This window comes from Phalacrocorax aristotelis, chromosome 1 (assembly GCF_949628215.1).
Source record: "Phalacrocorax aristotelis chromosome 1, bGulAri2.1, whole genome shotgun sequence".
NCBI lineage: Eukaryota > Metazoa > Chordata > Aves > Suliformes > Phalacrocoracidae > Phalacrocorax > Phalacrocorax aristotelis.
This window is the reverse complement of record NC_134276.1, coordinates 190930050-190946162: the sequence shown is the minus strand read 5'-3', so window position 1 is coordinate 190946162 and position 16113 is coordinate 190930050. Positions and strand designations below refer to the sequence as shown.

Below are 16113 nucleotides of genomic sequence, written 5' to 3'. Positions count from 1 at the left end.
TTGGAATGTAGTTCCTCCGTTCTTAAAGAGCCAAGTTGGCAAACCTGGCTGCAAGCACAGTTTTAGCTCAATTCCCTTAACTACTCTCAGCACTTACTTAGATTTTCTACTTTATGCTTTATGATTTAACATATATCTACCTGAATTCTTGTATTGAAATGCAGAGCAGATTTTGGAAGCCTTTCCTGTCTTGTAAAGCTAACAGCTTTCCACACTGTGATAATTAAAGGAATGGCATGGGTCATAAAATGAAAAAGATTAAAAGGCAGATAGCCATGAATAACCAAGACAGCATACAGATTTGATCTAAATGTTCTAACAGCAATTATGAATGATCTTGATGCAGGGCATTTCCTGCAGTTTAATTGTCATTTGGTGCTAATGGTTCTTCGGAGTCCCTGAGACAATAACCCTTCACAGCCAAACATTAATCTCTTTAAAGAAAAAAAAAAAGTTCTGTATATCAAGAGATAAGTGATGATAAAGTACATTATATGAAAACTGTACCAAAGGAACTACAAGCACACCAAATTATTCAGTTTCCTTTTGATGTCATAAGTATAATAATAACAGCAACTAAAACCCAGCAAGTCCCTGAATTCCTCCAAGGTGTGGTGCAAATACCTAGGATACCAAGCAAAAGGAATTGTGCTGGCTCTGTTCTTTTCTCTGAAAGAGCTGGCAGGACGGTGTCAGGCGGCAGCTTTTCTGCTCCACAGGCACACATAAAGCATGCCACTGGGTGCCATGACTTCACCCTTCTCCGTCAATGTGTCTCCGAGGGCCACAAGGCAAATTAGTGACAAAACCTAGGGTCAAGGATTTCCAATAGGTTGCTGACGTCTTGCTTGATACATAGCTTGTCAAGCCCAGACATCATGGTCAAACTTCATGCAGGGTGCCAGAGAGATCAGCACATCCGCAAGAGTGAGCTGGGCTCCTGGATTCAGAGAGCTCACCCAAGGGCTGGAACGAGACTGTCAGCTCCCCTTTACTCAGCCTGCTGCGGGTGGCTTCTCCAGGTACAGGAGAAACCAAGAAAAAGGTCTGCTTGTAGACCTGGGCTGCCACCGCACAGAGGCCTTTAGGTTGCCTCCAGGGCCACTCCTTGCATCCAGGAGCTTTTGTGAGGCTGCTGAACCAGTGTGGCCTGGCACAGCCCTTTGGGCTGATAAGTCCGATTTGTCCACATGCATTATGTGTAGTGCTGGAAAGTAGGCTGCACTCCTCCTCTGCCCAGGCTGGCTCCATAAGCAGTATAACCATGATCATGTAACGTCGTATTTGAGATAACTAGCCCTGCCAAACACAAACTGCCTCTATGCAAAATTAACTCAGTGCCCTTTGCCCCATGAAAAAATGTGGTGCAGACCCTCAGAACTGCTACAGAGAAAACTGAATTGGTTGTGTTTGTAAACCAGCTAGTGAAAGTAATGAAGTCTACATTTATGTCTTAGCTTAGCAGAACACATCCTTTATCTGGTACCAAAGTTAATAACCTGATGGTCTACTTAGCTTCATAGCAGCTTTTTGATAATCAAACAGGAGCAATGTCAAGGATAGTGTTCATTTCCCATCTGTGTTTGGTTAGGAGGTTATGACCTTTTCTTTTTAATGCTGACCTCGTTTTTGTCACTGCAAGTTTATGTTATTGCAATGCACTTTAACTGATGCCCTACTTTCACTCAGTTTAGAAACTGAGTTAATGATGGTTCATTGGCATGACTGCTGCCTTGCTGTGAACCTGTGATTCATGATCTGCTTCCAAGGACTTTACGGCACTGGTGTTCATAAATCCCGAAATGGCCTGGGACCAGCCTATCTGACATCCCGGCTCTCACCAGAGGCAAGAGTGTCACAGCTGCAATCAGTAGAGTGGCTGGTCTGGAGCAGCCTCAGCTCCCGGTTTTTTTTTTGGCAGATCTCCCTCAGTGAGGGTCTGTCAGCCACAGCTTTTATTCTGAAATATTGTGCTGACCTTCAGAAGATGCTGAAAAGCTCAATAGTTTGAAGAAGGTGTTCAGGGATGGCTGAGCGGTCTGAGTTTTTTCATGCTAATGAGGCATTTTTTTTGTCTGAACAGATTTTTCATCTGCTTCATTTACTTCCTTTCAGCCTTTCCTCTCCCCTCATTTTGGGGAGGCCTGAAGAGCTTAAATGTGCAACTGCTGCTCTCAGGCTTCTTGTTTCTACAGGGTCTGGTACCAGATTTTGGACTTGTTCAGATACTAAAGTGTCTCCTTTTGGAAACCTGGAGCCAGATTCAAGGCGTTTGAGAGATAAGTAAAGAGGCTGTTTCCAAACTTCAGAGAATATTTACCTTTCACATAGGGGTGACGTGAGGATAAATTAGCTCATTCTTACAAAACACTTCAGAAATATGAAGGGCTTATTGCTGCTGTTTACAACAGACACAGCACAGCAAGGCTGAGCTCTAGGATGGTACCTGCCATAAAGGAGTTTATTTAAAACCATGGTCTTTGTCCCCACATGAACAGGTTGGCCAAAGGTCTAAACCTGGGACTAGGGCTTAGCTCTGCCCCTCTCTACCACCTGCCCTCCCCTGGGTGCAGGCAGCCCCTGCCTGCGCTCTCCTGCCCTTCTGCTGTGAGAGATCCAGCATCCCACTCCGACAGCCGTGCCTCGCTCTCCTCCTCCTGTCCTGGTGGGAAGATGCAGACAGTGGAAGGCATGGATGTGAATCTTCCTAGGCAAAGCAGTCCTCGTGCTTCAGAGCCCAGTGGGCCAGAAAGAAGAGCAAGGATTTAGCACGGGACTGGAGGTTGCCTGTCAGCAGCAGGACCCGTCTGCAGTGCCCGGCTCCATCCTGTCTGGGGACTGCGAACAAGCTTAGCTGGGAGCTGTAACCCAGCCAGGTTGGAGAGCCTCTTATTGCTCCATGTGATTTCTTCTGCAGAGATGAAGCTCAGGTGAGATCCAGGGCATATTCAGCACAAAGTGCAGGCACTGGTTGATCTAAGCACCCGAGAGCTTTGTGGCCAGCGAGTGTTAGCTTTCTGGATCCCTTTCTTGGACTTATGCCCTGAGCTCACTCTAAACCCCATTTTAGATGCCAAAGTAGCCTCTCTGGATCTTAATCATAATTTTAAGCTTGGTCTGCTTATCCAAAAGGAAAATAAAATGGCAGTGGTAAAATTGGAAATGCCAGCTAATGTAAGTTTTTAATTTAGGACTTTATATTACAACAATAGCTCCTGAGCATGAGGTTTTGTTAAGTAGTTGATAGCACTGAATTCAGTACTTCAGGCACTGAGCAAAGGTCACTGTCATTTAAAAAGAACATTTGCTTTTACACCCCTGCACCTACTTAAAATATTCACATTATATTGTATTGCTTATTAGCACCACGTATGTCATGTTCAAATAAAAAAAATGGACTACTCGTGATTAATAATTACTTGAGCAATTTAAATTTGAACAAGATACAGCTGTTGGGGTTCATGATGGGAGAGATCTAAATTCCCACACATCTGGATTCTCACAGAAAAGCCTGGGTTCAGACCTAAGGTTCGTCAGGATAAGCTACATTCCTTTACCGAGAAGCCACCACTTTTTCCAAGACTTGACTCTGCAGTCTTTATCCAAACAATATTCTCATTGATTCTTGTGATAGTTGAGCTGACTAAGGACTAGAAAACAGGGTGCTTAAAACAGCCTGAAAGGCAGAAGATCTGTTGACATGACAGAATCTCAATATTACCTCATTTAAAATGAGCAATAGATGATACAGGGTAAATACTGAGATGTAGAAGGCATAACTTAACAGGGATGATAGGTGCAGAAGAGTAAATCTTTGAAAATCTTATATATTGTTAATGAAGATAATCATTACTCTTTAAAGAAAGACTGAATTAACCTACATTGCATTTCCAACTAGCTAGCTAATGGACACAAGCATTATCTTTTCATATGTCTTTGAAATCCCTATAAACCATGCCTAGTCAAATATTTGACTGATGGGCATTTACCCCTATTAATAGCATGCAATGGAGGTCTCAGTAAATAAACTACCTTTAGATTTGCCTTTTTGAGAAGGGAAAAGGGTACCTTCTTATCCTTTAGCCACCTCCTATTGCTCCTTGCTGCTTCCTGAAAGGCTTTTTGTACTGTGAAAACAATTCAGTGGTTGTTACCTTATTTTTGTGCCCTGCAGGGATTTCAGGCCGTACTCTCCTCAGATAAGCAGAAAGCCCTCCTGCTGCAGACAGGGGAACTTTGGAAGCCATGGATGCTTATCTGCAGGCAGGGGTTGGCCCAGCCTGTGTTTAGTTTACAAGAGAAATGTGGTATTATTTGCATAAAAGGAGTGCTTTCAAAGCATGTTATATGAAAACATCTCAATCTGAAAACAAACAAACAAAAAACCCCACCACAACAGTGATGTTCAGGAAGCAGCAAAGATGTCTCTGAGCTCACCCCAAACTGATTTTATCATAGCAGCTTACATGTGAAGAAGAACAAACACATACTTATTTTTGTAAATGTGTTTTCAGAGAAAAGAAAACTAGAGAGAACTGGCAAACAGTCCTCCTGACTGATAATGACCATGCATGGTGATTTTCCTTTTTAGTCCTGCAGAAAAAACACGGGATTCAGTTCTCCAATTAGAAGGTCATTAATGATTTTTGTGATTTCATGCACTCTGTGCTGACTTTACCTATGTCCTGACTGGCTCTCATATCTCTCACCTTCTGTTAGGACACTATGCATTCAAAGATGCTCTTCTCATGTAGCCTGCCATAGTTATCCAGGAAAAAAAGAGAATTTGTTGGTCAGGTCTTTCTGAGTATAACCAGGAGAGGGAGGGAATCATCCCTTTCTCACAAATGGACGTGCCTTGCAATTCATCTCTTTTGTATACATAGGGTCGGGATAATAAGGACAAAAATACAGTGGAATGTGAAACAGAAGAGTAACTGAATTCTATGGAATTTAATGGAAGATGAAATGTAACAGGGTTTTAACATATTGCAGTTCTGAAGCACAAACAGAACTGATATTAAATTTCATAGGATAGTTCAAAAACTTATAGTAAGGTTCCCATGTTGGGTAGATTCAATAGGATTTTCCCATTGTGAAAATCCGACTGACGAGCCAAGGTGGAGAACTGGCAAGACCTGTAGGAAGTCATACAAGAGGACATCCCCAGACAGAAGCTGTTTCATCCTCTGAGAAGGCAAAAGGACATAATGAAGTGATGCCACCATGCCATGTTCTCTGGTGATTCACTACATAAGGCCGGTGTCGGCAACACCAGGAAAAACAAATGGTTGGGAATTTCAGATTCTGACTACAATACATTTAATAAACACTACATACTAGGGAATGGGGAAACCAAGGCAAAGCACAGAAATAAAGCCATAGTGCAAGTGTGGGTCTTCCACCTGTTCTCAGCACTTGCACAGTTTCCACTGAAGGTGATGGAATTTATTTGTATCCAGACACCCTGAGTTTAACTAAAGGTGCCTACATCCTGGCTGGGGGAACCCCCACACTGACTACCTGGAAGCGCTGCAACATAAACAAGGGTAAAACTCATTATCATGCAGCACTCTGTCCTTGAACATGTATGGGAGGGCCACAGCAAGGCAGATGCCGAAGTTTTCCTTCATCAGAAGCGTTAAACAACAGTTAAGATAAAGTTTTCAATCAGCTACTGTGGGCTAAATTGCATCCTCACACATGCACAACGTTTTCCACTGACTTGAATGGATGATGAACACATTTTTCAGGGTGAAATTTGGATTATATTCTCTGATGCAGAAGTGCTTAATCACATATGGAGCTTCACATTGGCTCACTGCTTCACTGGAGTCCAACACTGTTTGCATTCTGCCTGCTTTTTAAAGCATTATTAATATTGCAATTGTATTTTTTTTTAATGCAGCTTTGGCCATTTATAAGAACGATATCAAATACCAAGTATTAACAAGAAACATTTTTTCCCCCAGGAAAAATATTAGCCTCTAATCCAAAGAGCAAAAGCAATAAACCTAAAGTGTTTAAGCAAAGGTTTTGCAGGACAGTAATATATAACATTTAAAATTAGTGCCCACTTTCTAGAAGTAGACAGGAAACCTGAATATAACTCTAGTAATTCATTTAACATTTTCAATGACATTAAGAAAGAGAAATTAATCAACTTTTGACATGAATTCAACTACCAACACCTTTCATTGTCTTCAGTAAAGCTGCCTCTCTCTGCTTTATCCTCCTTTCTCAGACCTAACCAATAGGAACTGGTTTTTTTGGATGAGTAGACACATGCCATGAGGACACATGAAAATTATATAATAATACCCATAACAGATACGGGGATATATAATAACAGATAAAAGGATATATAATTCCTATAACAGAAATCCTAATGCAATTTTGACTGTATCACAGTCTCAAAGACAGAGAGAAATCCAAGCCACAGTTACCCTAGCATATATCTGAAGACAGGTGATAGGTCTAAGATCTAAATAGAAGAGAGATTTTCTTTTCTACTCATGCATTTAGGATAACCCACAGATTTGGGGATTTTCTAAAAAGCTGGGGTGACTCGGAAACCTGCTACTTTATCCTCATAGGATCATCCATGGGGTGGGTGTGAGGGAACGAGAAACAAACCCCAGTGTCTTAATAAATATCTCTAACGGTCCTGAAATTCTGGTGGTTTAGTTTGGGCCAACCAATCCAAAAAGTATTCTTATCCAGGATAAAGTTAAAGACAAAACAATAAAAAACCCCATGTACGTCTCTAGGCACTCACATGGCACAATAGACCTCTACCAAGCTTGAAACCATGCTAGCCAGAAGAGTTTCAATACAGAAAAACAATCTAAATGAAAGGTGAGGTTCAGCATCCAGCTGAAACAAACTAAAAAAAAAAAAACAACATAAAAACAAAAGAAATAATATCTCCTAAAATAAGGGGAAAATACCTAAGTTCTGAATTCTAACTGTAGCTGGTAATTGTTTTCATCTGCTCATTAGACATGCTCAGAAAGGATTTCTGCTTCCACAAAACGTAGACAAAAATAAATAGTTCCTGCAGGAACTATCAATTTCTGCAAATATTAACGAGAAAAAATTCATGTGGAAAAAGATACCTCAATCTTCTATTAAAGCTGAAGAAGAGGAAATCCATTTTGCAAACACGCACAAAGGCAGAGCAAAACCCACAGTCCATGAAGAGTCAGTGGCAAAACTCCCAGGGACAACCATGAGGCCAGAGTCTTGCTTATGGTTCCTACCAGGCAAGTTGCACAACCACAAGAGGAGGTATGAAAAGGAAGTTGCTTGAGACCCACATACGTTGCAGGTCCGAGCCATTGTAGTGGGTGATAGAGGGACTGGAATTCAGCTGAGGGCAACGTTCTGCCAGATGTGGGCAGGGGCAGCAATTGGCACAGCTGGGGCTGGGATGCTGCCATCCCACACTGGGGCCATGTGGCTCTCAGCCCTAACAAATGCTCAGTGTAATCAGTCCATTAGCCCAGGTTTCTCCCAGCCCCAGACAGTTGTTTAAAATGAGCATCATTTGAAGCAAACCAGAAACCTTAACTCTGTATTTAATAAATAACTGTAACTTTACTGCTTAAATCCAGGGTGGTCCAGCCTCACTACCGTTACAGGCAAAATGCCTTTTTGAGTCCCATAACTACAACTCTCCCCTCTGAAGGGGGTTCAGCTATGGTACATAGGGTGCAGAGGCACACTACAGGGTCACAAGCATAGGCACCCCAGAAAGCAAGAGGCAGGAGTGTTACGTATGCTTTATTTTCTGGTCACCTGCCATGTCTAGACAGCTGAAAGCCCTTCAGGTACTGCATGCAATCCTCCTGCAGCTGGGATCTTGCCTGGAGGCCACCTGTTGGGATTCTCTTTGTAGAGCAAAAAGTATCAGAAGCTTTTACGGGACTCTCTTCAGTCACAACCAATGCTATGATCCTAGCCATTTTATAAAATAAATTATACATTTGGCAAATTTCATATCCTTATGCTGAAAGAACATCTGCCTGAAGCCAAAATCTTCCTGTGTGGGAAGTGAACAACTCACATTGTATAATATTGTCAATAAAAGTTAATTACTTATTGCTTAAATCTAGCTGTCTTTATAACTGTGCCACCTCAATTAACTGGCTCTGCTTTTAGAAGTATAACTGAGAGGCCCCTATGCTTCATCATCAACTCCAGAGCCATGCTATTTTGAAAATAAAAGACCTGTATCCTGTCCAAAAAATAAAACTCTGGAGGTGACTTGCCATGTTGCCATTTTGGATTACAAAAAAAAAAAAAAAAAAAAAAAAAAAAAATACTCGGCCAACACACAGGGGAAGGCTTAATTCCAGCAAACACACACATAAACAGGAAATCTCTCTCCAGTCAGAAGGTATTTTTCCTTCGTACAATGGGGTTCAAAGATGTGTCATCATATAGTTTAAAACAATTGCTAAGGGACCTTACCATTTCCAATAGCCTAAGAGTAGAGTCAGCTTCCACGGTCGAAAGCCTGTTGGAACTTGCATGGGGAGGCACACAAACACTAGCAAATACATGCTAGCTTAGGCCAGTGCACAGTTTTTAATCAATAAACATGTCAAGCTGGGGAACGGGGAGGGGAGGGAATCAATTTTCAGAAGGCAAATGGTAACAACTGTAGATTTAATCAAATTGCAGCTGCAATCCCTTACTATTCTCAATATTTTTGAAAGAAAGTAGCTCCATGGCAAAGAATGAATTTCAATAAATGTCACATATTTAGTTATATTGCTGATTTTTTAAAATTTATCAAGCTAGGTCACCGATCCTTCACAGAAATGACACTAGGACATGTCAAAAAGATTCTGATACTGTTTAGTTGGATAAACGTCAAAATGAAGGAGCTATGGTAGAGGAAAGCAACTTACATAGAAATTGTTATTTCTCTGTGACTACAAGAAAAAAAGGCATGCCAATGTGACCCTTCAAAGAGAGGTTAAAGCTGCAATGTACACAACAAAATGGATAGCCATCAAATACCATGGCGATGGCCGTGGTGCGAACACTTGAGCAAAATGAAAATCTTCTGAAAGCATTCGGCAATTTTCCTTTCGCATGCATTTGCAACCGAATTTATCATTAATTCCAACGAGATCCCATCCGCTGCCTTCCCTACAAAAGGACAATTGCATGTTCATTTTTCTTGGAATAAGCAGAAGAGACTATCACGGAGCTGTAGGATGCACAAAGAAAGCATTTTGTTTAAGTATTTTGAGCTTATTAAACTCTTCAGCATTACAGAAACTCTTCTGTTATTGACACCTGCTTGAAAAATGAAATGTTTGAGGCACTTGCTTCCCTGGAGGCCGGTGTGCTGGCGGAGAGGCAGAGGAGAGTGGCTTCAGGGCATCCACTGCCTCCCTGTTTGCACCGCATGCACCCTGCACCTGGGTCATGTACACAGCCTCTCCTTAAAATATGAAGGTTACAAAACCCTTAAAATTTGAGGGTTATAAACCCCTCAAATTCTCTATCTCCACTTCCATTTCCCACTTTGATATTTGGCGTAGTCAGTCGCGACTAACTCAAGGAAGGTCCATCTGAGCTAAGGGGACTCGGTCACCATCCAGCCAAATCAAGTGACTGAAAAAGATCACAGTGCGACTAAAAAGCCTCAGAACAGATTAAAAAAAAAAACACAAGGCAACCTACTTGGGAACACTGTTTCCTTCAAAGGAGTTACATCCTAGACCAATTTGGTCTGATAACTTTACCTCTCCTTTATTTTTCTAATGTTTAAAATTGGAGGAAAAAGATACTTTATCTTCTTGTACAACATCATAGTTTTCCTGAAGGCAAATAGCTTGGCAATTTGCTGGATTTGTTAATGCTAGAGGAAACAAGTTAGCACACATACCATGTGTTTGAATGCCTTTGGAAATTAGATTGAAACACTGATTTGATTTCCTAAAAGGTATCTTAAACAAGGCAAGGTTAGAGATTTGGAGAGTAATGAGAATTTGTGTGACTTCAAACAGCTCTACATAAAACAGACCTGATATTCTGGGGGGAAAAAGGTCACCTAATTATTCGTTTCCTGAAGGCCCTGTCTATACTACATTTCCCCTGGGTAAGGAAACTGATTTAAAAACGGCTTCTGCCAACGCACTCGCATCAGTCGCTATGTACGAGATATAGATTTGTTAAAACCATTGCCAAGAAAAGCGCAACATTTTTACAAGGAGAGAACAACAGAAACCTTCCTGGCTTGGCTGCGCGGGGAGGGACGGGCAAAGAGGTGCCATCTGCGGAGTCCCCTGCAGAGCCATGGTCCTGCCTCCTTAGTGACGGCGTGCTGTTCAGGACCACGTGGCGTGACCGTTGGTGGGGATTTGCAAGGGTTTAACTATCGGCTACAAACTTTGCTGGTACTTTGTGGGAGGCAAAAATCACAGGCTGCAGCCACAGCGGACAAGAGGCACAGGTTGATGGCTCGGCTGAGGGAAGCAGCCTAATGAAACATGAAATTGTGTTGCTGGCTCAAAGGCCAGCCAACGAGGCAGCAACGGGGAGATCAGGCGGGAAGCCTGGACACAAGGGTTTAACAAGAACCAGCCACAAAGGTGTGGTTGCCACACAAAATCTTAGGAAGGTTTGTTGGAAGTACCACACTGCAACACATTCCTTCTCTTTTGCACCAAACAGATCCTGTAACTCCCTTCTGGGATTTGTGTTCCCGTAGTTTCAGGGAACGCTATTCAGCTGCTGTATTGCTTTCTTGTTCAAGAGATGATATGTGTTTCTGTAGCGCTGAGAGCGCCTAAGCAGGATTTCCCTTACACTAGATATTCCACAAACACACATGGAGATGCAGAACCTCTCCTTGCTTTCTGCCTGAAGTGAATGAAATCTAGACACATCACCACCACAAAGGAATTGTAGTACAAAGCACATCATCCAGAGGTCTGGGACTCCCACTGCTGCAGCTCAGGCTCTCCAGCCACCCCAACACAGCGTGTTGCTGGCATCAGGTTCCCTTTGCGGCTGTGAAGGCAAGGCTGCTGCTCTTGCACTGCAGCCAGCTGTGCCGGCTACTCTCTGGAGTCCTGGAAGCCAGATTTGGGAGGCAGCAGGCTTTGAATTTCTCCTCTCAGTTGAAAAACACAGAATAGTCACTTGCAGATGATAGAAGAATGAGAGTGGGTGGGTTGGCCCACCTTCAGTTGGCATTGCATCAGCAGGAGGAGGTTACAGGTCATCAGCTAAGGTACCAGAAAACTATAAACACGGGAAAATCAGGATGGGAAAGGCAGTCCTGGGAGGACAACATTTGCCACTCAGTTTTGCATTCATGAGCTGTTCGTTGAACCTCTGCTGAGTTTTGGCTCTCTGGCCAGCTTGCCCTGACTCAGTGTGCTCCCGTCCATCTCTAGGCTGCACTGCCATCTCCTCCGAGCAAGCGACACCTCCACAAACCACTCTCCAGCCACAACATGTGCAATTTAGCTTACCAGTAAAGAGCTGCTATGCAGTGGTTATCCTCTGGAGAAGAAAAAAAGAGAAGGAAAAAAAAAAAAGCCCTATAGGATAATAAAGAAAAGACAATTCATTCCCTCCCGACCAAAAAGGCAAAGAAGCTGAGTCTCTTTTCTGTAAATAGAGAGATGAATGTTTTACAAAATATTCCTTTTCCAAATGATTCAGTTTAAATTAGAAGACAGTAGGAAAAAGAATCATACAGTGCTAAAGAAGGATTAGGGCACACAAAGAACAAGCGATACAGTCATTCTCTAACTTACTTTGTTTTCAACATGCAGCTCCTGCCAAAGGCTAGCTTTTTGCTCTCGCAGTGTATGATCTGTAAACATTTAACCAGCTCTTAGAGAAACATGTGAGACACTTTATCTTGCCTGATTATGAATCCAAACCTCTCGGATCTCCACTCACACCCCTCCACACACCACACACCACCCCCCCAAAAAAAAAAGAAAGAAAAGGACACCATGCTCTTTTGGCTGGTGGACAATGCAAAAAGCACCTGTAGGATAAAAGCAAATGAACTACCGCACATGGCATAGGTTCTTTGGAAAAAGCACGCACTGCAGCTTGAATAACCTCCTACGGGTTACAAATGCACAGTTTGTTAAACATCGCTGTTACTCGATTATTAATCCCTATTTTAAGATGTATGTGTGAAACTTCCAATTTCTAAGGAGTGCGTTTAGTATTTATAAAGCCAAAGGCCACTTAATTTAACGCTGACATGGAAACAGTGGTGGAATGCCGTGATATGGTGCAAGTTATTTACCGTTTGAAGCAAATCCTGCTTTTTAAGAATGAAGAAAAAAAAAAAAAAAAAAAGCCCAAACCGCAATACGAGCGCACGGAAGACTGTGAAGGCTGTACAACCATAAAGTACAAATCCCCCACCCGGGGAACCCGACAGGCTCACCCCGAGACCTCAGCCTCACGGAGGGCGGCCGGACCGGCGGCCACCACCACAAACCCACACCTCGGAGCCACCGCTTCCGAGTTGGAACTTCCCCGTCGCGCTTGCGGGCAGCCCCGCCACAGGCGGCCGCCGCTGCCTCCGGCCGCGCTGCTCCGCGCCCGCGGAGCGGGAAGGGGCGGGCGGCGGCGGGGGGCAGCGCGCTCAGCCTGCGCGGCCGCCCTGCCCTGCCCTGCCCTGCCCGGCCATGCACTCCCACTTCGCGGGCGTACCCCTGCGGAGCCCGGCCGGGCAGGGGCAGCCGGTGCCGGCGGTCCCGCACCGCGGCTCACCTGCCCCCGCCCGGCGCGAAGCCTGCCCGCCGCGGGGAGGGCAGCGGCGGCCGCGGGCTCCGCGCTCCCGCGAAGTTCCCGGGCGGGGCACGGCGCAGCACCCGGGCCGCTCCCCGTCCTCCCCCGCCGCCCGAGCTCCTGGCTCATCCCGCTCGCCGCGTCCCCCCCCGCTCGCCGCGTCCCCCCCGCCCTTGCCGGTCCTTACCGGAGCGGAGCGGGCTGCGCGCCGGCTCCGCCGCCGGAGGGGCGAGCGCTGCACGGCGGCGGGCTGGCTCCGCCGCCCTCGTCCAGACACCCGGCCCAGCCCGGGCGGGGCGGAGCGGGGCGCAGCCGGGCGCACCTCCGCGACCCCGCGCCGCGCTGCCAGCTCCCCGCAGCCCGCACCCCGCCACCACCCGCGCCCCCGCCGCCCCGGCCCCGCGCCGCCGTCCCTACCTGGGGGCGGCGGGGGCTGCGCGCCCCGGCGGGCTGGGCCCTCCCGCCCGGCACCTGGGCTGCGGGGCGGCTCTGCGCGCCCTTCCCTCCGGCGCCTCCGCCGCGCTGGTGGCGGCTCCCAGCGGTAAATCAGCCGGTCCCCTCGGCTCCCTCCGCCCCTCCGGCGCGGTCCTGACCTGCCTGTGACTCACCACATCGCAGGAGCCCGGGTGCGCGGCGGGGGAAGGAGAGAGGGGGCGCCTCCTTCCCTCCCTCCCTCTTCTCCCCTCCCTCCCTCCGTCCCTCCTTCCCCCCCATCCCTCACGGCCAGGCTGCCCCAGCCCGGGGACAAGAGGGATGGCTGTCGCTCCCCAGACGGGCAGAGCACGAGGGGACCCGCCGCGGCTGCCCTTGGTGGCCCTTGTCCTACGGCCGGGCGTTTTCAGGCCGAGCGGGTACCGGTGGCCCGCAGGCACAGCCACCCGCCGCGGGGCACCCCCGGCTCTCTGCGCCCCAGCGCTGCTAAAGCCGTACCCTGAGAGACCAAGACCTGGGCACCTCCAGGCTCATCTCCAGACCCCTCAAGCCGTGTAGTGGGAAAAAATTCATATTGCTGCTGGCATAGCGTCAGTGCTGGCTGTGCTCTGAACGTCTGTCCACACGTGATTCAGAGTAAATGACCTCAATTCATACAGACCATCAAATAGCTATCTCCCCCCCATTTGTGCTTCCTGTAGGTACTAAACGGCGCAGGCTGGGGTCTCAACCTCGCAAGGTTTGCAAGGCAGGCGGTGTCTTCATCTTCCAGAGGCGCTGAGAAACTGAGTCGCTGAGCAATGCCACCAGCACTTGTGGAGCTGCTGAGAGGCTGCAAGTCTCAACACCGAGGCCTGCACCAGAGGACCCATCTTTTTTTTGTGGTAGTGAGTTTCAGCAGCTACTGATTTAAACCAGATTTTAAGTGAAAGGCTCCGTATTCCAATAGAAGTTTTTGGAAACATCTATTTTCCCTTTGTATGCTTCCTTTTTTGGCCCCAACTCTGCTCCCCTTAATCATACCATTTAAACCAATGAATGTTTTGCATGAGTAAAGTACAAGGAACTGTAAGAAACATTGCCCAGTTTCATGATTAACCATGGGAAAAACGTCAGACCTTACATCAAAACATTTTGAAAGGAAAATTAAATATAGTATTGTATGTATTTGCTTTAGGCCTGGGATGTCACCATGATGTGTATATAGACAAAGCCGTACATCAGAACAAAATGCTTTTAAACAGCAGTTAGCCAGCCTTCCGCTAATCTGCATCAGCAGCACTTTCACAATTTGTTTATCTGTCTCCTCTTTCCTATGGGCTTTTTGGCACTGGTGATAAAGACATCTAACCTAGCTATAAACCAATTCTCCACAATAACAAATGTGCGATCGAGGCAGCGTGTAGCCTTTTATGTGTTTAAATTGTGAAATTCTCACTCTGCAGTATCTTTTATGGACAACAGATAGCGAAAAAGACAGCCTCTTACAATAAGAAAAGTACAATGGTGAGGTTATACTTATTGCCTCCTCGTTTCGTGTATGTTAGCAACACACAAAAATTTACACCAAATGAAGATAAAACCAGCCCCTTCTCCTGGTTCCTGCAAGACGAAATTGCTAAAAACTAAAAACTAAGAAGCAGTACAGATGTTCTGAGTGATCTGATCTCATTTGTTTGAAGTCCCTGAAAATCCATCCATTTACTTCAATTACCTTTACTTCAATTAATACTCGGCAGTAGTTAGAAAAAGAAGATTGAGAAGCAACACAGACAGCTCCAGCCCCTAGAGGGAACAGCATGGTTACAGTTAGATCGTACCATTCACTGGGCTTCAGTTAAGCAGTGTGCATCCATAGTCACACCAGATTTGGAAGAATCTTCCTCATTAGTTTTGAAAGAAAGTGATAAAGATAAAAGATTTCAGTCCGATGTTCATCCTCTTAAGGACAGCCCCGAGTGCTATCTGTTCTTAGTGAGCTCCTCAGCTCCCCATGCACCTGCCCGGGCTGAACAGCCAGCTCCCAAGCTGTTATCAGTGGGACAGCCTGTGCTATTCTAAAGCTAACAAATGGATTGTCACTAACATAAAAAGGAGAAACAGATGTTTCCTTTCCATTTTGACCATGCCGATGCCATGTTATTTTAGGTTAGCTGTATGAGACAGCTACACCGCAGCGGGGCTTTGATAATCCTCAGATACTCCCTTCACTGTGCTTGTAGTCAGGTCTATGCACCATGAACTGCTTCTCAGAGGCTTGAAGCACCTTTAAGGTGCAAGAACTGGTAAAAAAGAAACTACAACCTTCTTACTTATCAACCTGTTTTTCTTAGAACTTTTCCTCTTTTGTGCCTCCTGTCCAAAAGGAGCTGGTCCTCTACACTCCATTAAGGCGTCTGACAAAAGTATGATGGTGTGGCACATTTTAGAAAGCTGACGGCACTGGAAAAAGCAATTCAAAAGTGTAAAGGAGAGTCTGTCGGGTGATCCATTCAGCAAGAAAACTGGAACACACTGGGGAGAGTATTGGCACGTGCTTCCCAGCCCTGACGTGTTTCGAGATAGGGAGCTGATGAGCAAACTCTGTCACTTGTCCAAGAATACAAATGTACAGTTAGAAAAATCAGTTGCAAGGCTACGTTTAAGTTGAACTTTCAAACGTAAAGATCAGGAATGAAAACACAGGCCGATTTATATTTCTATACATCGGCAGTAGTGCACCCCCAACACACTAAGGGGCCCAGTTCAGTCCTATGGGCTTGATTGTGACTTCTGTACAGAGCCTAAGAAATAGTTTATCATAACTACAGGAGGCAAAATGGAGTCCAAAGATCAGGTTCATCTAGGTACCCAACTCCTATTTAATTTCAATAAGGAGAAGATGTTTAGGTA

At 45.4% G+C, this 16113-nt stretch overlaps 1 protein-coding gene across 5 annotated transcripts in view; it reads right to left on the bottom strand.

Annotated features, from left to right (window-relative positions):
* The window catches only part of MET (MET proto-oncogene, receptor tyrosine kinase), a 92745-nt gene extending 78990 nt beyond the window's left edge, over positions 1–13755 (bottom strand). The window contains exon 1 of one of the 5 annotated variants that reach the window (XM_075081116.1): positions 13736–13755. Coding sequence is in view for 1 of the 5 variants with exons in the window: in XM_075081113.1 (XP_074937214.1) it covers positions 11790–11858 (69 nt within the window). In the remaining 4 variants the exon portion in view is untranslated. Of the gene's footprint in view, positions 1–11789; positions 12325–12976; positions 13105–13206; positions 13306–13735 lie in introns of those variants that run through there. The other 4 variants (XM_075081114.1, XM_075081115.1, XM_075081118.1 and 1 more) reach the window with 4 other exon arrangements.
* Between the last annotated feature and the right edge of the window lie 2358 nt (positions 13756–16113).